Source organism: Nyctibius grandis, chromosome 12 (assembly GCF_013368605.1).
Source record: "Nyctibius grandis isolate bNycGra1 chromosome 12, bNycGra1.pri, whole genome shotgun sequence".
In the NCBI taxonomy this organism is placed as follows: Eukaryota; Metazoa; Chordata; class Aves; order Nyctibiiformes; family Nyctibiidae; genus Nyctibius; species Nyctibius grandis.
This window is the reverse complement of record NC_090669.1, coordinates 10,203,967-10,228,056: the sequence shown is the minus strand read 5'-3', so window position 1 is coordinate 10,228,056 and position 24,090 is coordinate 10,203,967. Positions and strand designations below refer to the sequence as shown.

The 24,090-nt window shown below is 42.1% G+C and overlaps 1 protein-coding gene across 2 annotated transcripts in view; it reads left to right on the top strand.

The window, feature by feature from the left end:
* C12H19orf12 (chromosome 12 C19orf12 homolog) overlaps window positions 1-23,860 on the top strand; it is a 32,604-nt gene extending 8,744 nt beyond the window's left edge. Inside the window, exons 1-3 of one of the 2 annotated variants that reach the window (XM_068411049.1) lie at window positions 12,017-12,501; window positions 19,647-19,823; window positions 22,570-23,860. In XM_068411049.1, coding sequence (XP_068267150.1) covers window positions 19,664-19,823; window positions 22,570-22,835 — 426 coding nt within the window. In that variant the 5' untranslated portion in view covers window positions 12,017-12,501; window positions 19,647-19,663 and the 3' untranslated portion in view covers window positions 22,836-23,860. Of the gene's footprint in view, window positions 1-12,016; window positions 12,502-19,646; window positions 19,824-22,569 lie in introns of those variants that run through there. The other variant, XM_068411050.1, reaches the window with a different exon arrangement.
* Window positions 23,861-24,090: the final 230 nt, after the last annotated feature.

The window sequence follows — 24,090 nt, the reverse complement described above, 5'->3', positions numbered from 1 at the left end:
TCTTCACCACCCCAGAAGAGGAGAGAAAAAGAGAGTGAACAACTTTGAGCTGAGAGGAAAATATGGCCAAGGGTACACATTACCCATTTCCAGTGTCAGATGGAAATGCTGAGCTTTGCCAGCCACCTTCTAATCACTCCTCAGAATCAGGCACAGAATGAGAAAGTCACAACTACTTTCATGCAATTCTCACCTTTCCAGGTAAATACAGAAAGCTGTAGTTGCCAGAGCAGTGATGAATCATTACTTCCTTCCATCCAAAGAGCCTTGGGCTTTTTCCCCCTCCAAACATTTAACTTACTTGCAGGACTGACAGAAAAGCAGTAGCTTTTTTTTTTTTTCCAAATATCCATTTGCCTTTCCATTTATCTACTTTGATCTAAAATATAGAACCTGATGGATGCCCTAGGTAAATCAAACATTTTCTGTCTGCCAAAATGGTTTTGCAAATGCTTATTTCATGCCATTACCATTTTTCTGTTTCTAGCAGTAAATCAAAAAGTATCAGCCATTCATCCACTTTAAAAGTAATGCCTTTCCTTTGCATAATTACACATACCCAGTGGAGATCTGTATGCACAGTAAATCTATTCCTTTAGAAGGTTTTGCCTTAAGTACCACAGTGACATAAATTGGTGTAGCACAAATTTATTTATTTAAAAGGTTGATTCTTTTAACTGGTTGGGTAACTGTTATACTTCCATTATTTGATTTGGGTGGGGAAGGCTTTTATTAATGTATCAGATTTAATCCTGCAGCAGATGTTTATGTAGAAAGGTCTCACTCTTTACAGGACTTGTAGCAATTGATATGTGTGTGTAATTTATTCTCATTACAGGTTTATTCTTAACTGGTGTTCAGGGGGTCTTCACTGTATCTCCAGCAGATCCTTGACAATTAAATAGTTTAACGAATGTAATGAGAAAACCTGAAAGAATTACACGTAGAGAAGCATATATATTTGGATATTACCTCTCCAAATTTGCAAACAACATAAGTACAGTATTAAAAGTGAGTGAGAAATTGCCAAAAATAAATGTATTCCAGTAATAAGTACACTGGGACAGTATTTTGGGAAAGTAAACATTAAAAAAATTGATCTTGTCATCATTCTCATGTAAACTTGCTCATCTTTATAAGTCGTGCTTGTAGTTCTCAAAGGTGTCAAACCTAAAGCAGACAAGCCCATCTGGTGGAAGCCTGGGAGTGAAATGATGAATTTTTTTAGCAGATCCAAGTTTATTTTTAGGCTTTACAGAATTATCTTTTACTTCCCTGTAAGTGAAATTGTAGGAAGTATCTTAAAAAAAATTAAATTAAGAAACTTTACCAGAACGGCAAAAAGTAGCAAAACACTGTAACCTGACTACAGCTGAGCACGTAAACATATCCCGATTGCATTGTGGTTACAGTGTAATCCTGCAAATAGTTACTGACATGTTCAGTTTAATGCATGTGAGAGTTTCTGAGACATGCACCAAGTCTGAGGATGCACCAGATTGCAGGTTAGGTTATGACATAAGTGATGTCATGGAGAGCTGAACAAACTTTCTAGTGTGAATGTATTTTCTGTGGATATATTTTCCATGGTACTGGATGTGAAAGTGAAATTCAAGGTGGCTGTATTTCATTAGGTTATGCAACAAAAACGTGCAGAAACATTTTGGGGAGAGGTTGGTTCATAGGAAAGTTTCGGGTCTTGACTCTCATTTGATTAATGAAGGTAACTTCATTAACACAATCAAAATATTCAACCCTATAATTTCACACTATCCATTTCAAAATGTTATTTTTTTTGCTGGCATTACAGAACGGTTGATACTCTCTCCTACAGTTGGAAAGGAAAAACTGCTTTAGTATCCAAGGCAAACGTGGGAAAATGCCGTGGGCCTGGGATGAGAAGATGCAGATGATAGGGAGGAAGTTTATTATGTGCAGCTCCACATCCCATGTCCATTAAGGTCACTCTTTTGAGATTTTGTTTAAAGTGGATCTGGCTTTTTTGGGTCTTTTTCCAATACATTAAGTAGATCAGAAGTTGCCACCTGTCCTTTTTGATCAGAATTGATGGTGGTGGTTGCAATCATACAGCTTCACAACGGTATTAGGGAAGAGTAACAAATGCTGGGCAGGGGGGCTTGGGAAGCAAGGGGAATATCCCATTCAGCCATTAGGGAGCAGATTCAGTGCTGGTGTTTTGACTTTAGTTGATTTACATACTCTGAAAGTCTGACTCTGATTCTTGTTTTCCGTCAATTCTAGCCATTCTATTTCGGACTAATACTGATCTGTGACAGTAAATAGCAGTCTTTAGTGTTGAGGTTGATGTGTAAAGACATACAGTATAGTGCAACTGTTTCAGCCAACCTGAGTAACATTTACAGAGATGTATGCCCTGAGAGGAAGAAAAACACTCTTAACTGGTCTGTAACGGTTCTTGATAATTTTAAGGTCAGGATTGTGTGATGTAGTTGCCTGTGATAGAGACTGGATTAGTAAGTGACAAAGATGCCTCTTTGAATCTTGTGTCCTAGAACGTGCTTGTGGGAGCTGCTAACTGGGAGTGGTGGAGACTGCAGCCTTCCCCACTGAAAGAGCCTCCCCTCTGTTCCGCAGTTGGGAACCAGAGGAGCCACCTTAAAGGGTGAGAAAGTACCTCATCTCCCAAATTGGCTCAATCTTTGTCTTCCCATGCTGTTTGCATCAATGCTAATCAATGTTAATTACGGTAGTGGGGCTTGTGATGTAGTCGTTATAAGAGCCATCCTATTTTTCTGTGCTTGTACAGTCTGTAACACAATAGAGCCCTGATTGGGGTTCCCTAGATGCTACAAATAGTAATACAAATGGTTATAATAATGAATATGTGGTTCATGGTGTAAGGCTACCAAACTCAGTTCATACAGCCTGCTGAAGCGTCACTTGATAGTTCTGTTTGCTGTTACCACTAACTATGGCATACTGGTTATGTCTTGACAGTTGGGGCCTCAGCGCAGTAAACCATTTAAGCTTTTGTTCATGTTTAAATAGGTGCTTGTTTTTAAATTTGCATTTGAGTCTGTGGTTTTAAGTGTAAATATATGCTTAATATATGCTTAAATATATGTAAAGTTAAGCGTGTGCTTAAAAACTCTTCTGATTCAGCATCTTTATTGTGCGGGGTTCGTTATCCCACTGTCACTCTGATGCCTATACTGGGAGTTGACAGGCGCTAAAGGATGGTGTGCCAGGATATATGTTTCTTTCCTAGGCTGAAGGTTGTAGGTGAAAGAGCAGGGAAAATGCTTCTGCCCAGGAGCTGGGTGTAGGTTGTGGCAAGGGTTCCCACCTCCGCAGGGGCTGGAAGTGGGTGGAAGCCCAGAGTTGGGAGCTGATGCTTTCCTTCCTGCAGAGGGTGCAGTCCCCTTTGCGGTGTCACTGTGCTGGGCACCCTCGTACTAACAGCTGGTACCTGACAGGTGCAGTCTCCTGTGATGAATTTAGTTCAGTTCTACTGTTATTCTCACTGGGAATTTCAGCACCATTGTTTATATGTATAAGTAATTACTATTCAGCCCTTGACTCTGCATCCCCAGGCCTTACCCTTGTGACTTCCAGTGACTTGAATAGTCTCATAATTTTTTTTCAAAGAAAGTTTTCCACAAAGAGTCTCTCATTGCTTGTTACCTGGTTTGTTATGGATATTGGTTCTAGTCCCATTTTTTCAGACTGCATGCCTGGATTTTAGTTTTCTATGTGCAGTATAGGCATATGAATATCTGCCTGACTCAAGTTAGTTCTCTGTTGTGTACCACACTGTGTTTACCAAGCCTGAGTAACAAAAACGTTTTAAATTGTTAACGTATTATATTACCTCTCTTGAGTGTGTATGTTGTTTTAAAGGGAACTTGAGTCAGTGTTAAGTTGCTTCTATGTTTGTAATTAATTTAAAATATTTAGTATAGCAGCTAGATTTTTCCCTGTTAGCTGTGCTTAACTGAAATTTCATGATCTACAGCACACTCTAGTGATATCTGGAAATCATGAAGTTAGACCCAGTCAATTTTACTTCCTTTGTGTTGAAGCAAAACTTAAGACTCTACTAAGCAAAGTCCGGGAAAGTAAATGCCTTTGTATCCAAGATGGGAAGCAGGCTGAATCCCTTGGGTTATAAAACAAAAAACAGCCTTAGAAATTGAGACTACAGGATATTCTTCTGTGAAAAGAACATCTGTATAATGAGTTCATCTGGTTTGCAATCTGTAATGTTGGGTGTATTTTACAACAGACCATGGGGAAAAGCAGCCCAGGGTTGTGTGAGAAGAGAAGAGAATATTTGTTGGGTTCCCTTTTAAACTGGAGAGAGCATGGAGAAAGCATCCAGACGTAAATAAGACATTGTGGAGGAAACCTGCAGGCAGCCTTCACAGGTCAGAAGCTGAATGATCATTTACTGTCTTATGGGCAGAACATTAACATTTATGCTAGATATTCAGTTCCTCCTTTTGCAGATGGTTAGGTCACGGCTTTTCAGGTGACGGTACCTATATTTATTTTTCAGTGTCCAGCAGGCCCCATATGATCCTGCAGAGGGATGTGCACCTACCTAACTTTTTAGGCTACCTTGTACTCACCTTTTTCTGGATTTATGTATTTCAGTAATTTGATTTCTTCATGATTGTCTGAATGCACAGAATGACAAGGGTTCTGAATTGGATGCTGTTGACCTCCTGATGGAGTGAGAGGAGAAAGCAGGTTTGAGGACTCTGAGAAAGAAGTGTAATTAAATAGTCAAGAAGGAAGGCAAATATTTATCAGAGGTGAAATCAAATTGGTGATGTGTGGATAACACTGAATGGAAGTGAAAACAATATGAGCATCAGAGAAGAGTGTAGGCCTTGTAAGTTATGGTTGGTTGAAGTTAACCCTCATGAGTTCTCAAAGAGAAACAGAATTCATCAGAGAAACGCAAGTTAAGAGTGTCCTAACCTCCCAGCGTGTGAAAGCTGTACCAAGTATCCGCTGTAGACGCTGTCGAGCACTCAGGCGGCTTGTGCAAGTTCAGTATGCCTGTAGAGTTGTTGTTCGCTGCGTGTGCTTAAGCTGCAAACAACTAAGCTATCCCAGAAGAAGCAGGCTTGGCCAGTGGACGAGCAGTGCTGAGGCTGTTGTTATTGTCAGGGTTTCATGGCCTTTCGTGAAAAGTGCAAGGCAGCCTATACCAGTACCCTTGACCGCTTGCAGGTCCAGCTTAGCTCAACTGGAGTATCTGATCCTGTGTCTCTGTTACATGTATAGAGCACTAATTGTCTACATAAGGCAAAGCTAAAGGTGGGGGTCCTGCTTTCTGGCTCACACGTGAGAAATCTGTAGTATTTTGGGGAGAGACAAGTTTCCTCTCAGACCTCCGCATTTCACTCTTGTCAGGTAATCCAAACAATAATGGAAATTAGCATTTTGTTTTATGTAAATAAAACCAAAAAGTTTGCAATAATTTATGGTATTTATTTAAATGACATGCAAATTACTTTGTGAAACTTAGGGGGGAAAGCAGCACAACTGAAAGAGCACAATTGTTTCCAAGAACATTCATTTCAAATCCACATACAATATTTCATTCATGCTTAATTATTTCCCCAATGCTAGTCTAAGCATTACTAGTTTCCTTTGTCTTTTTGCTTTTGCATGCAGTGTGATTAGCAAAACTGCTTGTGCTCTACCAACTCCTGCACATATGGGGTTTAGCCTCATTGTTCAAGGGGTGGAGCAACAAGCAATATGAACACTCATGCTGCCAAATTTGGCACACGTGAGCCCTCCAAAGTATACAGATATCACCCGTTTCATTTAAATCCCTGTCCATATTTTGCATTGCTACCATAATGGCAGCTCCATTGTCTGGGTGTATTATTTGAAACAGCTTTTCTCCCATTGTTTGTGCACTGTAATCCTTGAGGTTTCTGTAGTCGTCGTGAGCAGCTTACTTGAAAGAAATCACTTAGCTCTCACAGATCACTCTCTCTGAACCTGCTGGCAAAGGAACGGGGCCATGACTAAAGCATGAGACCTGTGATCTTCCTGAAGAAAATCTCTTCAGTACAGTTTATAATTTGTTGCTTTCATGGGGCTCTGTTCTCAGGGTTTGGACTCAGTGTTATCTTCTGTCCCCCATGGATTTTTCTATGAGGCATGATGGGAATGTAGGCTGAAAAAAAGAGGATAATGCTGGCTGTGGAGGTGGACCCTAACAACATTTTACCCGTGTCACAAATACTGGCCAAGGGAGACACCTGCTGTCTGACAGACATGAAGGACAGTTGTTTATTCTAATTGCAGCAAAACTGTAGTCTTTTATTTTTCCATGGTGTAGAGATTGGCACATCCTGCTGCGAGTCTTTTCAACAGACTTTTGAGAACTTAATGCTTGTCTGCTTAAGGCAGAATGAAAGATCCCCTGGAACTTATCATAGAGAAGGGGCTGCCCAGTTCTTTCCGTTTCTATTCATCTGCTTGCCCAATGCCCTCTACTTCAGTGGCACTTGCCTCTCATGATTATGTATATGCATGCTGTTGTAGGTAAAGCCATTTGGCATTAGCTGTTCTTTATAAATTATGCCCATTACCAGTTTTGAATGTACATCATTTTACTCCTGAGACAGTCATTTATGACATTTTTAAGGCAGTGGTTCCCAAATTAAGGCCTGCAGAAAGCCAGCAAAGGACCTCTTTGTAGTTTGCAAAGTTTCCAGTTCTTTTTGTTGCCAAAATCTAGATCACATTATAGGACAACTATAAATCTCATATAAACACTGCCCTGCTCTTCATTTAGCTTAGCAATAGCTCTTTAGAGAACCCTGTTGTAGCCACATAGGCATTATGGGATCCCAAATGCTGACACGCTTGTGATAGCAAGTGAAGCAGAGAGGTGGCCCAGGAGGCAGCATTAAAATATAACATGCTAAACTGTGTAAGTCTGAAAATCCCACTGTAACACATTGACTATTTGCAGTGACTTCTGGCAGCTTTGAATCTGGTCCATCATTGTAGAGAATGACTCAGATTCACCTTTCCATCTTCTTGCCTCCAAACTATCATGTGAGAAAAGAAAATCAGGCAATGCAATCTGTACAAGCTGGCCTCTTCCCTTGCAGCCTACTACCTAGCTGACTGTGAGCTTCCCTCTTGCCTGCCACATTATCAGAATTCAGACCCAAGAAGGCTGGAGACAATTGTTCTATGTTCCCAGAAGAACAGGAAACTGAAGTCTAATAGCTTTGTAAAATTTGGGCTCTCATTCAGCACCTGTGAAGTCGGTGTAAGGTTGGAAGTGAAGTCAGCCAAGAACCCTTGACTCTGATGGGACTTAAATCAGCTTGTTTGTGCTTACTCTTTGCATCTCCAAAGTACTGTATGTTTGGGGCCAGGATTATATGTAGCTGAACATTTACTATTCTCAGGCTCCACAAGCACCAGGTTCTGGTAGAGCTTTCTCACACCACTGAATAGTATCAAGCCTGGAAATCTATCACTGATGTTATTCAGACACCTTCAAATGTCATCCTTCCATCCTCGACACTAGAATGCTTTGTTCCTTAACTGAATTTAGGATACGCATTTTAGATCTGATTTTGAACTTTGTCTACTTTATGTATGCCCTTTAATTAGAGGTTTGAAGAAACCTCTGAGGCACTTTTCTTAGATACATTCTGCAAAAGAGTGATGAGTGGAGGAAGTGGTTGTAGGACATTGTATCTTTTTAGCTCCTCTCTGGAAACCTTGCAGGTATTCTGCATAGCTATTTTTTAACCAGGATTTTATTTCTACTTCAGTCTTCATACATGCTATAACATACAAACATAAAAGCTAATTTCAGGACACTGACTTTTACATTCAGATTTGCTGTAACTTTTTCTGAAAGGGTCACAAAATGGCTGCTCTGTACCAGTAAACACAATTACTGAATTAGGCTGCTGAAGAAGTAAAAAAACCAGCATAAATGACTACTATAATAAGAGTCTAAAAGAGCTAGAAGGTAGGTACACTGTTTGCAGTTAAGGGTATGCCTTAAATATCTTCAACGGCTTGCTTGGATAGTGCTGGCTAGCAATGTGCGCTTTATTCCAAAGTGCCAGCCTATATTTTTGGATCGTCTTTCAAGACTGAGATGATATAAGGCAATTAATAGTGTTTTGTGACCTTCTGCACCAGTAGTCCATCTTTTTGGCACTGAAACTGATTTTGCCCAACTTGGCATTTTATCACCTGAGAGTGTGCAGGGAGACCAAAGCAGCACCTTTTACAGCAGCAGTGGAATGATTTAATTCAGTCACATTGTTCTTCAAATTCACCATTTCCTACAAGCTGATGAGGCAAACCTCTTCTTTGCTTAATGTCACATAAGGTACATTGAAAGGCTGTGAAGAGACAGATGTTCTATATCTTCACTTCGTATGCAAAAACCTGTTATATCCTTTATTTGCATTCAATTAGAAGTCAGACCCTGATGAATATCTAATGTAGGAAATGGGGAAAAGATTTGCCATCAAGCATATGCGTTGCTTGTGCATATGCACTGCTTGTAGCGGATCTCTGTAACCTGCTATTGTGTCGTCCTGTAGTGATTCGGTCATCTTTACTGTATTATTTAGACCTGCATGGACAGAGGTGAAGAGTGTTAATAGGTGAAAATTGGAGTTAGGTTCCTGGTTTTGGAAATGTTACCTCTTCTCATTGCAGAGAGTTCTGGAAAAAGCGCTGTTCCTTTTAAACAGCCATTCTGCAGTTGCAAAATTTCCCTTACTAAGTGGCTCTGTTTAAGGACTTAAATGCTACAGCATTACTTTTATATTCATTTTCTCTTTCAATATAGGTTGTGCCTTGTTTGATCTTGTGAAGCTCACCATTTTCTTGGTAATCCAGAGAATAATATCAGGAACTCAGAAGTTATAAAACTCTATTCTTGTCAAGAAGGGAAGGTTCAAATTATAAATATAATATGAAGCAGAAGTGGCAGACTCTTTCAGAACAGATGCTGTTACTCCTGCGACCCTACAAAAGCATGCATACTGGGGTTTTATAGTATCCAGGGAGAGATGTAGGTTGTCTAGAGCCCTAGACATTAGACAGGGATAAGCAAAGCAGCTTTTCTTCACTGCAGCATAGGGTTTCCCAGACTTCTGGGGAAGTGATAGAAATCTCTCACCCTCTTAAACTCGAATATGATTAGAAACCTGCTTTGTTACTTCTTCCACCCCCTTTCTTCTCTGTGGACCACTCCCATTACACATTCTGGGGAACACATGACATTTCTTCCTTTTTCCTCTTTTGTCCTTGCTTTGATGTAATATTGTAAATTAAACCATCCTTACCCATATCCAAGTTAACATATTGACATGAAAGGGCGATCTCAAGAGTATGCTTAGGTGCTTTGCAAACTTAGGCAAATGGATCTATATTACTTGAAGTGCCTCAAGTGTTGAATGTTTTTTTTTCCTGCCAGTGTGATAGTAAGAAATTTAAAGATTTTAAGGATAAAAAAAAAGTGCAACTAGATGAAATGATGAAATGAAGTCTGTCACATACAGTTGCCTAATCCTTGTGTTTTCACTAGGAATCTCTGGCACAGAATAAAATTTAGAGAAACAGCTTTTTTTATGTCCAACAAGATCAAGTGCCTCATCTTAAAGAAAAAATCTGTCATGGTTTCCTGGGAAGGTAATAGGTATTTCAGATAATTGCATCAGATATTTCTGGAGAGTTCCTCCAGAGAGAGCCTGCTTCTGATGGGCGTTTTCTCAAGACCCCGTAGGAGCAGGCTGAAAGCCAGAGTAAATCATTCTGTTGGTAGCAACAGCCCATCTCCAGCTGAAACCATTCCTGGCCCCCTTGGCCTATCTCCTAGTATGTCAAAACCTGTGAAAATATGCAGTGAACCCAGCACGCAGAGGACATGCTGAACTGGGTTGTAGTTATTTTGGGTTCTGCTGTATGTTAGGGAAGGACTTGACAGAAATCTGCCAAGTGGCTCATCAGACCAGAATGCCAGCGCACTGTTGTTGTAGTTGATTTCTGATGCTTGCTTTTGACAGATGACTTGAGGATTTTGGGGAGTGAAAGGGAATTTTTTTCCTCTTGATTTGTAAAAGCATAGAGTTCCTAGTAACCTGAAGAGGAAAAAGATGTAAAGCATCCTGATAAAGGAAATTAAATAGTGGATCAATAATCCACTCCAGATAGATGTGGTGCTTAGGGAAATAGTTTAGTGGTGGACTTGGCAGTGTTAGGTTAATGGTTGGACTTGATGATCTTAAAGGTCCTTTCCAGCCAAAGCGATTCTATGATCAATGCTGATAAAGGGGACAGAGAACTATGATATAGGAACAGCAGTAACATCTAGTACTTACAAGAGCCCAGCATCCTGCAGTGAATACAGTGACATTACTGGTAGGATCTGATTTGCAGCAGGACCACCTTGAACTGCTCTCACTCCACCACCCCCTAGAATTTAAAAAGCATGTGAACGTTTATCTCTGGTACTAATTATTTAAGAGTGGATGTTGGAATGCATCAATACATGTCAGAATTGCAGTGACAGATCCAGCCAGATGACACAACCCTGCCCAGGAGAGTACAGCCAGCAGAGCTGTCCCTTCTCACGGTTAGGGTGACTTTATCCTGGCTGTCAAGCGTGCCGCTGAGCCCTGCGATGGTGAGGTGTGGGCAGCCATGAGATGGAGCCCACCGGGTGCCACCGTGGGCGAGAGAGAATCTATCACCTGTCTTGCTGCTTCAGTGAGACAAGGAGTGGGATTGCTGCACCATTCTTCAGCCCAAACTGACAGCGTGTGGTGGAATCTGTGGTGTGCTGATTCACGTGTGTTGGTTCATGCTCACCAAGGAGAGTAACTGGCACACTGTCAGGTGCTGGCTGGTAACTACCTACAGAATCAGATCTGAATCCAGCTGGTAAGAATAACCAGAGTCCCATTCACTTCAGCAGAGTCAGAATTTCTCTGGGAGGGTAGTATGATTGACAGCAGCACGTACATCCTTAAAGGATACACTCGGCACTGTTACCTTGCATTTTCATTTTAGTAACTTCTACCATAGAAAAAAGTAAACCTAATAAATACCTGCTGATACAGCCCTAATAGCCTGTGTTTATTTTTAACTGGAGTAGTGAAGTAATGATTCAGTTTGGGATAGATTGATAAAAATTCCCTCCTTTGATGGTTGACAGACTTCATTGCTTTTAATTTTGCTCATTGGAAAGCTGCTTACAGATGGAATTTGGGGTGTTACTTTTTAAAATGTACATGGCATTTTGGTTCTTTGTTCATTTTAGGAATTATGTTTGCTTTTTTACATCCAAATCATAAAAATCAAGAGCACCAATAGACCTGTAACATTTTGAGTTGTTACACAGAGAATTATTTTATGTGATCATATAAAGCATGGGGAGGTTAAGAAGTCCCCAGTGCAGCCACAGGAAAGGGACAAAAATTGAGAGTTATATTCCTCCTTATTTTCTTCATCCTGCTTTTTCATCTTTTCAACAGGAACTGAGGGGAGAAGGTTTACCTTAAATCAGAAATGAAATCATAGTAAAGGCTTAGCTGCCAAAAACCTCTGTTAATAACCCGTTATTGGGAAGCGGCAGCATTTTTAACATTAGGCAGTAATTTTACAAAGATTGTACTGGTGTTAAGAAACAGTGTGGTATTTCAGGAGCCAGATGTGACACAGCTGTTTACCGCTGCTTCACTGCATAGCTTGTTTGATTACTTATGGTGCTATATCAGACTAGCACACTGCACTTTACCGAGCTGATGACTGAAATAAACCTGGATGAAAAGTATGCAAAAAATACTCTCAGATGATATTCTCTGATTAGGGCTGGGGATGTCCCAACAGCATTCGGTGGCAATCAGTCCCTTTCCTTCTCCTCCCGTGACAGCTCAGCTGGGATCGGAGGTGCTCTTCCAGAGCAGCGTACCTGAACATGCTGTGACATTTCGTAATGACCTTCACAGAGGCCGGGTCCGCGCACAGGAGCGGCACACGCTCCCCGGGGCGTGCTGCGCTGCTCCGAAACGAGCTCCAGGAGACCCGTTACACCGCGCCGGGCCTCCGGGCCGGGTGGGGAGCGAGCGAGGCGGCTCGGGCCGCACCGCCCGCCCTGGGGGGCTGCGCCGGCTTCGCTCTGGGTGCCCCCGGGGGTAGGCGGGAGGCGGCACGCCAGCACCTACCGCCCCACGCCGCTCCGGGCTACGCGCTCTGCCCGTGGAGCAAGCGCGGCAGCCGCCGCAGAGGCCGGCGGTAGCGGAGGGAGTCAGAGCCGGTCCCGCTCCCCGCGGCGTGCCGCCGGCGTGGAGCGTCCCGGGGCAGCCGCCAACGGCGGAGGGGCGCCGTGGGCCTGGGGGCGGGGAGGGCAGGGCCGCGCCGGGCCTGGGCTGGGCGGGGGTCGCCTCGCCGGGCCGCGCTCCTCCCCCGCCGCCGCCGTCGTTTCCTGCTCGGCCTCCGGTGAGTCGGGCGCCGGGCGCGCCGGTGGCTGGGGCGGGAGGAGGAGGAGGGAGGGAAAGGCCGCGGCGGGGCCCGGCGCCGGCTCTGTCCGAGGGGCTCGGGAGCCGCGGCGGGCCGTGCGCCCCGCTGTCCTCTCCGCTTCCTGGGGATCTCCCCTCACCCCGGCCCGGTGTCGGGGGCTGCGTTAGCGGCGGCTGGGAAGATTCCAGAAGAGAGCGGCAGCGGCGGCCGGGCGCTGTGGGGAGCGGGGTCGGGGGGCCGCGGCCCACAGCCCGGCGGGTGCCGGGGCTGCCCCGGAAGGGGCGCGGGGGAGCCCGGGGGCGCTGGGGCGGGCCGGGCCCTGGCCGCCCCCCAGGGGCCAACCGCCGCTCCGGCCTCGGGGCGGTGCTGGGTCCGAGGGGGGTGTTCGGGTGCGGCGAGGGGAGCCTCAGCACCTTGGGATGGGCCTGAATTGCCCTTCGACTAACGATTCCTCCTGTCCCCGAGTTCCGTGGCGGCTGTGTCATCGTTCCAGCGATAGTAAACCTGAAACTGGCGTTGTAGGAAAACAAAAAGAAATATACCTGAAGTGTAATTAAATTCCAGGTGTTCGAAAGAGTTTATATTTTATGATATTTTAGTCATAAAGATTTTAATAAATTTTAAAACATTCAGAACATGTTGATGAATTTTAATGAGCTGAAGTTTATGTTTTTGTAGTGAGTCGGGGAAAGCATCTGTAATTTTCAGGCTTAGTTCAGAGTTTGAAGATACCACTGCAATGTTCTGTACCAGGGTTCTCCAGGGGAAGAAGCTCTGCTATTTATGTATTTTCCAAGTGTCAGCTCTCTGTTCTTTCTTAACTGAAAGTTTGATTGTTTTGGCTTCAATGTCAGCTAGCTGATGCAAGTGACCTGTAACTCTGTTTCCAATACTGCCTTCAAAATGGAGAAGCTGGCTAGGAAATGGAAAAAAATTCCAGCCCTAATTTATAAATTAAAAAGACATTGAGTAGGTCTAAAAAAATTTAAGGGCTGAAGAAGTTATGGCCAGTGTTTCACAGATAACTTTGTAATTTAGCAGGCCAGGTAAGCGGAATGTCCTAAGTGTCCAGACAGGTTAGGCCCCAAATTTCCTTTAATCTTAGTGGAAGGCGGTAATTCCCACTGAATATTTACCTGCATTTTTAGGCATCCAAGAGCCTTGTAAAATCATCTAGGTTACTAGAAGTAGTTTGTTCGTACAATGAATAAATTTGTTGCCTCTTTTGTTAAATAAACCAATTAAATGCTTTGATAAATTTACATGCTTTGATAAATACACAAAAGAAGAAAGTAAGCAATGCTCTTAAGGTTGCAGTTCTTACAAGACAATATTGAAATGCTTTTTTATGCATTTCAATTGAATTCAGATTGTCTAGCAAACACATGAGTTTCTTACCATCTCCTAATATAATTGAAACTCAGAAAATTGAACATGTGAATAAATGTATAGTCAGCAACATAATTATATTATTACAATAAATATTTGGAGATGTAGTGGATCCTCATGGTTGGGAAAGAAGAGTACCAAATACTGACATAAGAATGGCAACAGCATTTTTTAATCTTTACACCAGTAAGTAGGAATGAACTCTTCCTTAGCAAAATAACTGAACATTACAAATGACGAGCAGGGTTAAAACTGGTATATCTAAATCAAGTTTTACTGGCTGCTGATGTCAATCATGATTTAAATCAGACAGACCCACCTGCTTTGCAGGTTTTAAGTACTAGTCTGGCCTTTAAAGGTAGGATTTTCAGAAAGTGATGATTTAGGAGCACAAATGCTACTCAAGCCAACAGTATGCATATGGACCAGTGACGAGACAGTCTTCCTTTGCAGATAGCTGGTGGACAGGCCAGGCATCAAGATATTCCTGTGATTGAAATAGTTAATGAACTTCTGGCCTGTTCAATCATCAAGTCAGATCTTTGTGCACACTGCTGTGTGTGAAGTTGTGATCTTTAGTCTGTCTCAGTTGCTGAGTACTTTGCATTTGGTTTTTCTCTATTGCTGATCTCATGTTCATTATAAAAATTGCAGTAAAGATAGAGTTGTTGCTGTACAGTTGAGACAGAAAAAATTGTCCTGGCTTACCTCCTGGGCATCTCTGCTTGCATAAATATTTGCTATTGTCTTGAAGTTTCAGTTTGAAGGTCTACACAGATCACATGTATGCTTTCTATCAGTTGTATGGAGATTCTCACCCCACATTCTTGCTTATTATCATATGGTGTCCACCAAGATAAAGTTAGCTCCTGGTAAGAGGACTTAGATCTATGTCTTCATTGCTTGGTAGGTTTGGAATTTGTCCTGTAGGTGGCTTTTGTTCTATGTACATGCACATTGTGGAGATGTTTACTAAAGAGTAATGTCCGTTACTCAATATTGAAAAATTGAGTTAACTCAATAGGAAGTTATAAGGAGGAGTGAGGACAGTTCAGCTGTGGGCCAGGCTGTGTACTGGTTGGAACATCTTGTGTGGACATTTGAGGGTGTGTTCATTTTTCTTTTAAGTGGGACAGTGAGCCCAGGGAATAAAAGGCCTTTTGCCTGTCTGAAGTCATCACTCTGTGAAGGGGGAAGGAGGGTGAAGAGATGGAAATGTTAAATAGGAAAGAGCTGAAATGAGGTTCACACCATCGGTTAATCTGGGGACCCTCTTTGGTTGTTTGCGTTGATAGAACTTCCAGAGAGTTGGGTATGATGTGATCCTTTTGTTGTTTTAATTCTTTCTACAGCATTTTTCTTTTTAAGAATTAATAAAATAGTTCTGAGAGGAATGTACTTCTTAGTAAAACCCATTGGTTGTAGGTTCAAAGTTGAGATACAAACACATGATGTTATCGTTCTCTTCGGATGGGTAGAGCAGGTTCATTGCTCACTTTGCTCCCCAGTCCCTGAGGCAAAAGAGAGAGCATCATCTGATGTAGTTAGAGAGAAGTACAGAGTCTAACATCTCAGATGAGTATTTGGGGAGACCACAAAGAGAAGAGGAACGCAGCCACTGAATTGCAGTAGAACAAAAAAGTAAGGTCTATGATACAACAAAGATTGGTTTCTCAGCGACTTCATTTTCCAAAACTCATGGTATTTTTTTTTCTTGAAGTGCTGAATATTCTCATGTGAATATTCCTGTGTGAAGTCAGTAGGAGCTGTGAGGACTCAGCACCTCTGAAAGCTGAGCCCAGTTTTGTGGATGTCATTGACATTTCTGTCCCTCTATTAGTGCAAATCCAGTATTTTACATTCCTAGTGTTTCTTAATGTCTGGGTGGATTCTGTAGAAAATAATTTGGTGCTAGAATGAAATTGCACTTTGGTTTACTTGTCAGTTACACAATCAAAGTTTATAAATATTTCTGGTGGTCATCTGGTTCTGCCTCTGACCCATAACTTATAGCTCCTTTTAATCTGGGGTAGGATTCTTGCTCCCTTGTAGTTGACTGGTGCTTTTAAATATGCTTATTTTCCTATCCTGCTTGCCCAGTGATTCTGATCATTAGGTTGGTATCAACTGCAACTTTGTGCTCTGCATTCGTGCAACTGGCTTCTGACAGACCTTACCAGGAGTCTCTGAGGTGTTAGAGTTTTGCAGCTGCAGAGCTTTGTAAGTGTTTTGTTTGATTTCCTCAGCCTAAAGCTAGCTGTTTGCTGACATTTTTTTTTTGTGTCTGCTTATCCTAGTAGCACATTAAACACCTTTTGTGGAGTCTCCGTGGTGCAAGTTGTTAATACGTTGTCAAACTGTCCTGCATTCATGACTTGTAGTGTATGCTTACTGAAAATTGATTGAGCAACTTGATTCTTCCATCAGAACCTGAAATTTTCAAAGAAATTCGTAATGATGTGACTTTGTAAAAGTTCTCTGCAATGTTGGTCCACTCATCTGTGTCTTTGCACTGAATGTAGGAATCTCTGGAATTACTTCATGTGTGTCTGTGTTGTAATACATGGTTTGTTTTAATGGCTCCCACTAGTGCTCTATATGTACAGCTTAAAAAAAAAATCTTGTATGTGCTGTGCATCACTACTCTATTCACTAAAATTCACTACAGGACTTAAAATATAGTGAATATGCTAAGAGATCATAGAAGTACTTGTAAGAGTTGGGAGAAAATGAGTGCTTCTTGTAACGTCTTTGAGAATTTTGAGCGTGATGCTCACATTCGGAATTAAGCAGCAACGGCTCTGCTGTGCCAAGGACCTTCTTCAGTCAAGCCAAAAAAACACAAGTAAGTGTTAATTTTGCAAGTTAAAGTTCCCTTCGGGGAAGTTGTCAGGGGAGTAAAGCAGTACAGTAATTTACTATGGAAAAAATACTTGCGATTGCTCGAGTTTCAGTATGTTTCTACTTTTCCTTGAGACTAATACGTTACTACGAATTCATGTGTTCGCCACATTTTGTACCCCACCAGATAGCAGTGTGATTCCTGTTTTCATTATGGTCTGGGGTTTTTTTCACTCTTAAGCCAATTGCACTTTGAATCTAGTTGTGAAAGAGTTTTTAATTTATTCAAAGAAACCCCGGAATAGCTGATCGCCTTTGCACTGCTCGAGATGCCACGTCGCCATAAGGAAACTTCCCAGTGTGGTGGATGGAGTAACACGGGTGGATTTCTGTGAACAGCCCACTTCCATGTGCTGCAGGAACCTGATGCTTCAGCTTCAAGTTTCTTTGCTCACAAAACATCATTTCACGTATATTGTAATTAGATTGGTTTAGGAAATTGTGGAAGTCAGTCAGTTTGATTGGGGGAAAGCAGATTACATTACTCTCAGCGAGAGCCGTGTTGTGCATCAGTTCTCCAACTTGTGCTGTCCCATGCGTGCCGCAGAGCCTTCATGCTGAAGAGCTTCACGTGAGGCATTCACTGGAATTAGTCCAAAGAGAAGAAGCAAATTAATTTCAGCAGTCAGGTGATTGGGTTAGCCTGAGGTCGTGCTAAGGAGGTGCGGGACAAGCATGAATCAGTTCCCATCTCACTGAGGGGAGGAACTGAATCCTGCAGCACTTGAGGCTTCTCGGTGCTGGTGTGAATGTTAACTCTGAGTGGCAATCTGCTCACCTTTTGTTAAAAAGGTAAAACCAAATACTTAATCTTCTCATTTTCCAGCATTACCAGGCTTGGCAGCGTAGGCTGTACCAGTTGTATTTTCAGTTGTTTTTTTTCTTTCCAATTGCTCTAGGACAAACAGAGTAGCCATTTGTTTATTACTTTGAGCTTGAATCATATTGAATGAGATAATACCTAACTCTGGCAGCAGTGTGTCACTCTGCTGTCACTAACCAGCACGCATTGCCATTCTCATACACTACTGTGTCACAAGCCTGCCAAAAACCCAAAAGCAGTGGTGGTAAAATGAAGGAACTTTGATGTTTTCCTTAGACTGGCACGAAGATGAATGAAGTAGTGAGAGAAATGCAACTGTTTGATGAATTTCCTACTGTGCCTCTCCGCAGCTATGGAGCATATGAGGTCCCTTCCCAAAAACCAGAGTTTTGCTTAGTGTCAGAAGTGGTTGGATACTGCAGTGGCGCAGATGATTTGGAGTCAGCCATTTTAGTGCAAAAGAAAGCTTTCGCTTTCACAGTAGTTAATTTTTAATATGAAAAATTGTGTGATACAACTCCACTTTCACTTTGCACTGAGGAGATCTATTCAAGAAAGACTTGAAGACAAGTTGGCTTGGGCTGAGGAAGTATTGCACACGCACTGGGGTAAAAAGTGCTCTAGAGACTGGAAAACCAAACGCTCGTCTGTTCAATAGTGCTAATGTTACATGTACAACAATACATCTGTGCCTTCTGTGTATATATGATTATATTTTTAATCATATTGAATACTTTCTTTGCTTTTCCCTACAAGCCCTTTCCTCAGTTGGTGTGCAGAATGGAAGGTATTTGCTTAATGAGCAAGCTGCTTCTTACTGTTCAGTGCTAAGTCCTCAGACCTTACTTACTGAATGCTCCTCCAACACTGCCGTGGGGATGGAGTTTCTTAATTTCACTTTACAGGTTTTCTTCTGATCTCATTGGTCTGAATCAGTATCTTTCATTAGTATTGAACCTTTTTTTTTTTTTTTTGCAACATAACATGAGGTTGTTTTTAGTATCTCTGTTCTCCTATCATTGAAATAGTTGTTAAAGTCAAAAGTATCCACTTGCTTTGCCAAACTGAAAGCCAAAGATGGATTTTTCAGTGCTTGGCATTGTGTAACACTGTACTCAAGCAGAGCTGCATTTGAATTCAGTTGTTATTTTGAGGGGTCAGCATTTTTGAAAATCTCTGAGGTTGCAGGATGGATGCCTGGAAAAGTTAAGAGCATAGTAACCATTTCTAAAAAGTTTGATTCAAGTGACTGGCTTAACAGCAAGCAAACATTAGGTGCAAAATAAGGGGTAAAATCCTTTTCTTCAGGTAGAATCTTTTCTTTTTTAAAGCAGACCCTGATACCCTGTGTCTAGAACTCCCCATTTATTCCCAGTCCCAGGTCTCCTCTGCCTCCTTTTGAAATTTGTTCCCCACTTCAGGCTCTTCTTACTTGCTATAGACAGCCGCCTGTCTTCAGAAATCAGTGTGGAACTGTTCAAATGTGTAACAAAATGTGGAGAAGAACGGATATGTGAAAACAACCAACTGATTTGTGGCAAGAATTAGGACAAGGAGAAAATACCTGACAAGTCTGTCAATTATAATCTGCTGGTTGCGGTAGAGCGAGGCTCTGCTTTGTCTTTCTCCTGGAGCTGTGCGCGGTGCTGAATGCACGCGGCAATTGCTCGAGACAAAGGTGATGTACAGTGGAATTAGATAGAAACTTCCTTAAGTCTCTCATTGCTGGTGCTTGTCCTTGTTTGGTCATCTGAATTTGTCATAAAACCATATTTTTCTGTCTACCCTGTGGTTTCATTTTCAGCTTCAGTAACGTTTAGCTGTTTGCAAGTAGGTTTAGTTTTCCCAGAAATGAAAGAGAAAGTGAATTTGTTTTTTTCCGGTATTGGCTGTACCTCTGTCCTTTTAGTCTCACAGACTCCTGAACTCTGTTTTGTCCTAAAATTTGTTTAGCAGCAAGATTTAGCCCCTGTTGCAGCGATCAAAAGATAACCTAAACTGTCTTTTCCAGGATCTTAACTTGCCAAGATGCCCATCAATGTTGATGATGTGATACAGCTGTTCTGCCGTCTCTCCGAGCAGAAAGGGATGAAAGCTGCTGTCAAACACTCTGGTCGAGGAGCACTGGTGGCGGGTGCAACAGCATTTGTTGGGGGTCTGGTGGGAGGTCCACCTGGAATCGCTGTAGGTAAGTGTGTTTTGCTTTAGGAACAAGAGGTGTGGTTAACTCCCTGAGTGAAGAAACTAGGAAGCCTGTGTAGTAGGTATGGGTTGAAGGAAAGGGGGGCGTAAGCACTGAGATTTCATGTAACTGGGCTTTAACAAGATACCATTTTATATGTTGGCTTTTTAGAAAGGAGGTGGGTGTGCATCAGGAAGGCATGTGTCAAAACGCTCTTCTAGGCTGATAGTGACCAGGGGTCTGAGGTTGAGATAGTAACCTTTGAAACCCTTTGAACAAGCCGTTAACAGATTGTTTGCTCTTGGTGGGTAGAGCTCTGGTTCCCTTCTGCTGAGGTGCATCAGTGTCTGAGGTGTGGGATGAAACAGAGAGCAAACTAACAGGCTGTGAGCTCATTAGTGCGGGCTTTGCTCCAGGACTTCGGTGGGGGAGTGAAGAGGAGAGGGGTGAGGAAGAGGCAAAGGAGCACAAGAGACAGTGGTAGCAGTCGGTGGGGTGGCACAGAAGAAAAAAACTTGGGGTGTAAAGCAAGGGTAAATAAGTATGCTTAGTCAGCCTTAGCAAGGGATAGGATCATCTTCCTAATGATCTTATTAAAAATGATTATTTCTGTATTTTAGATGTACCCGCTATCCACTTCTTGGTAAACTTGTTTTTTTTCCTCTGGAATTCATTATTCCCTGTCACTTTGCTTTTTTTCCTTGTATGAAAAATTACAGGAAGGCCAGAGTCTAATAATAGAGAGTTGTCTCTCCTCTGTATCCCTTGAATTAAGAGTTGTCTAGTTTGAAAGCTGCCTTGTCGCTGAACTCATGTCGACTTTGGTTCTTGAACGCTCCTTACTCCTGCGAGCAGTTCCAGCAATTTCACGGGGATATTGGTACTGGAGTGAAATGCAGTGCGCCTGGGGTTAGCAAGGTTGAGTTACAAAAAATAACCAAATAGTGAGGAGTGATAACAGATAATACAAAATGAAGCTGTGTATTTACTCCTGTTACAAGTGCAGAGCTTAATTAATAACCAAAAGTAATATTTTGAGAAATGTATGACTGAAATTATCAGGAACAAATAAGTGAAATTAAGCTTTTGTAAGAAATTTGTAAGCTGTAAATCAGAGTAAAAATGTAAGTGGCCTCATTCTTGAGTGAGCTGATGAGAAACACTGAAGTTATTCTTGGATGTGTTTTCTCATTTTAAGTGTTTGTTTAAGCTTTCATAATGTCTCCCAGTCAAGCTCTCTGTTCTTCAGCATCTGATGAAGGCACTGGAACAAGTATACCTATTACTGTATACCAAAAGTATATAATAATAAGTAAAGTATATCTAATAAGAATACTAAGTACACCAAAAGCCGTGTCCTGATTACAGTGCAACTAAATCAGAAGACCCTCATTTAACTTTGAAAATTGCAAAGGTAAATGACCCTGGGTCTTTAGTGGGTTTTAGGGCAGTTACAGACATCTGCTCCCAAGTGCACTTTCACTTACACAAACAACCTGGATAGGTGTGGGACTGGATAGCAGGGATTGTCATTATTGCTGCCTTCCACCAAGAATTAGAGGATGAATTACGTTCCATCTGCAGCGGCCACTGGAGAAACTTCCAGCGTATCATGCTTTCTAAGGACTACTTGCTCTGAGAAGAATGGATTGTGGATGTGTTGCTTGGGGGGGAAAAGTGTGATCATGTAACAAATCTTGTCTCAATAGACAAGGAACTTGGACATCAATATTTCTAGTGGCTTTTGCATTAAGTGCCCCTAAATCAGATATTGATGTTCTCATAAAAGTTCCTTGAAGATGAATTCAGCCATCATAGGCTTTCAAGTATTTCTGTGGTATCATGGGAAAAATTGCCAACTGAGTAAAATGTGCAAATTAAGGAATTTTTGTCTAATGAAAACCAGCATTCCTGTGAGTGCATAAATGACTTTTTAGGAGCAGTTGCTGGGGTGGGAATTTTGGAGGCAGAGCCAGTTCTGACGCCCCTCCATTGTGAGGGTTCTCCTTCCTTCCTTCCTCCAGGATGTCTGTGTCTCTGGGCAGCGGTGTCAGTCCTGGGAATCCCTGTCGGAGAGCGCTGTGTTGCAAGTTAGACTGGTAGCTCTTCGAAAGAGAACAACCGTGTAGGAGTGTAATGCTGGTTTCTCAGCAGCAGTGACAATTACATCAGCTGTTACCCTGATGACCTGGAACCACTCAAATTACCAGAGTATTTCTAGGCCAGCTGGGGTGGGCAGTGTGGGTGGGGTGTTGATTTGGTAGATGAAAGCATGAATGTGTCTAACCCCACGAAGCGGATGGGTTTGGTCTCTGTGAGCACCTTCTGAGGGGTGGACTTCAGAAGCAGAAAACGTGGATCATTCTGGGAATCTCTAGTAAGCGATTATGTGTTAATGGCCCTGATAAGGCAATTGGTGGTCAGATGTTTTCCTTGGGCATGGTTTTATTTAGGAGTAGAGCTTATCCTAAAGAGACCAGTGCTCTAAGGAGTGTTATTTTGTTTCTGATTTCTAGCTTGAAGCTATTAGCTTGATTGTGTAAAGAGTTCCTTTGTGATTGCCATGGATGTAAACAGTTTGAAAAATCCTTCTTGGTGCCTTGAACATCGTGTATAAACCTTGTTAAAGTAGACACATACACAAATCCACATTGATTTCTAATGAAGGTGGGAACATTGTTGATGAAGGCTGTGGATAGAATTTCAGGTTTTAACATTACATGGTAAAGAGTAACACCTCTGTCTTTTCTAGGAGGAGCATTTGGTGGATTGCTTGGTGCCTGGATGACTACTGGACAGTTCAAGCCAGTCCCTCAGATTTTATTGGAATTGCCTCCTGCTGAGCAGCAGAAACTCTGTGATGAAGCAGTTGCTATTCTCAGGCACTTAGACTGGACTGATCTTGCTCAGCTGACTGCTCTTGTAATGGGAAATGCTGGTCTCCAGCAGAAGTTGACAGCAGTGCTGATAAATTACATCTCCAAAGAGCTAAGAGCAGAGATACAGTATGGAGAATAAACCTTTCCAGAGCAGGCTTTTTACAGTGTAATGAATTTCACTCTGACAATTGTAATTCTTCGACATAGCAATTATTAGTTATTGGTACTAATTATGAATGTAGGCAGATCTAAGTATTATTTTGAGTTTTGAAGTTGGTTTGCGTTATCCTGACACTGACTTGCTATGTAATTTTGAATTACTCTGCACTAGGACTGAATTCAGAATCACTGAAGGGAATTATGCTTCTCTTATGCTAATGTATCACTAGTTAAAATTTTCCAAGTCACAGAATCACAGAATCAATCAGGTTGGAAGAGACCTCTGGGACCATTGAGTCCAGCCATTGCCCTGACACCACCATGTCAACTAGACCATGGCACTAAGTGCCATGTCCAGTCTTAAACACATCCAGAGATGGTGACTCCACCACCTCCCTGGGCAGCCCATTCCAATGTCTAATGACCCTTTCTGAGAAGAAATTCTTCCTAATGTTCAACCTGAACCTCCCCTGGAGAAGCATGAGGCTGTGTCCTCTTGTCCTGTCGCTAGTTGCCTGGGAGAAGAGGCCGACTCAATCCTGTTTGTTCAAGTGCTTTGATTTTCTTCTGTGAATGACATACAGGTGCCAAAGTAGCTAGGGCACTTTGAAGAATTTTACCTACTGTCTGTTTCAGTCCTTCAAGAGAAAGTTACAAGTATGTAAGTTATTCTACCGTGAACTTGAAGATCTATCTCAATCCTTACTTTATTCTTTGTCACATTTTTATTGTAACTCTTGAGTTAGTTATTCCTTTCTCTAAGAAGTGAAGCCAATGTCTAAACAAGATTTAAAGCAACAGGTAAACTGTGTGCAATCAGTAGTTCCTGCTGTCCTAGAATGGGAAGGCATGGCAAGAGTACACTTTTAAAAAAATTAAATGAGAAGCTGAATCTGCCATTTTGTATTATCCCTAGGATTAGGATTGTCATTTCAGCATTGGTTTCTTGACTGAATCCAAACAGCTGGTCCTCTGTTTTCATTAAAATATTCATAAGAAGCATCATAGTGGCCTGTATTTTGCTTTAAGTAAATGAACTCTTTAAGAACTGGGTACTGAAATTTGAGGAAGAGGGCAGCCTTCTACGGGTCACCAGCAGTTGGCAGTGGTGGTGGTGGTGTGGGATGACATGCCGGCTGCAGTTAACACCGTAAGCTCCAAATGCAGTGTTGCCAAATATCCCAGCTGGTTGTCCACTGTTTGTTTCAAGGCACTTGTAAGGCAAGTTTGTAAGT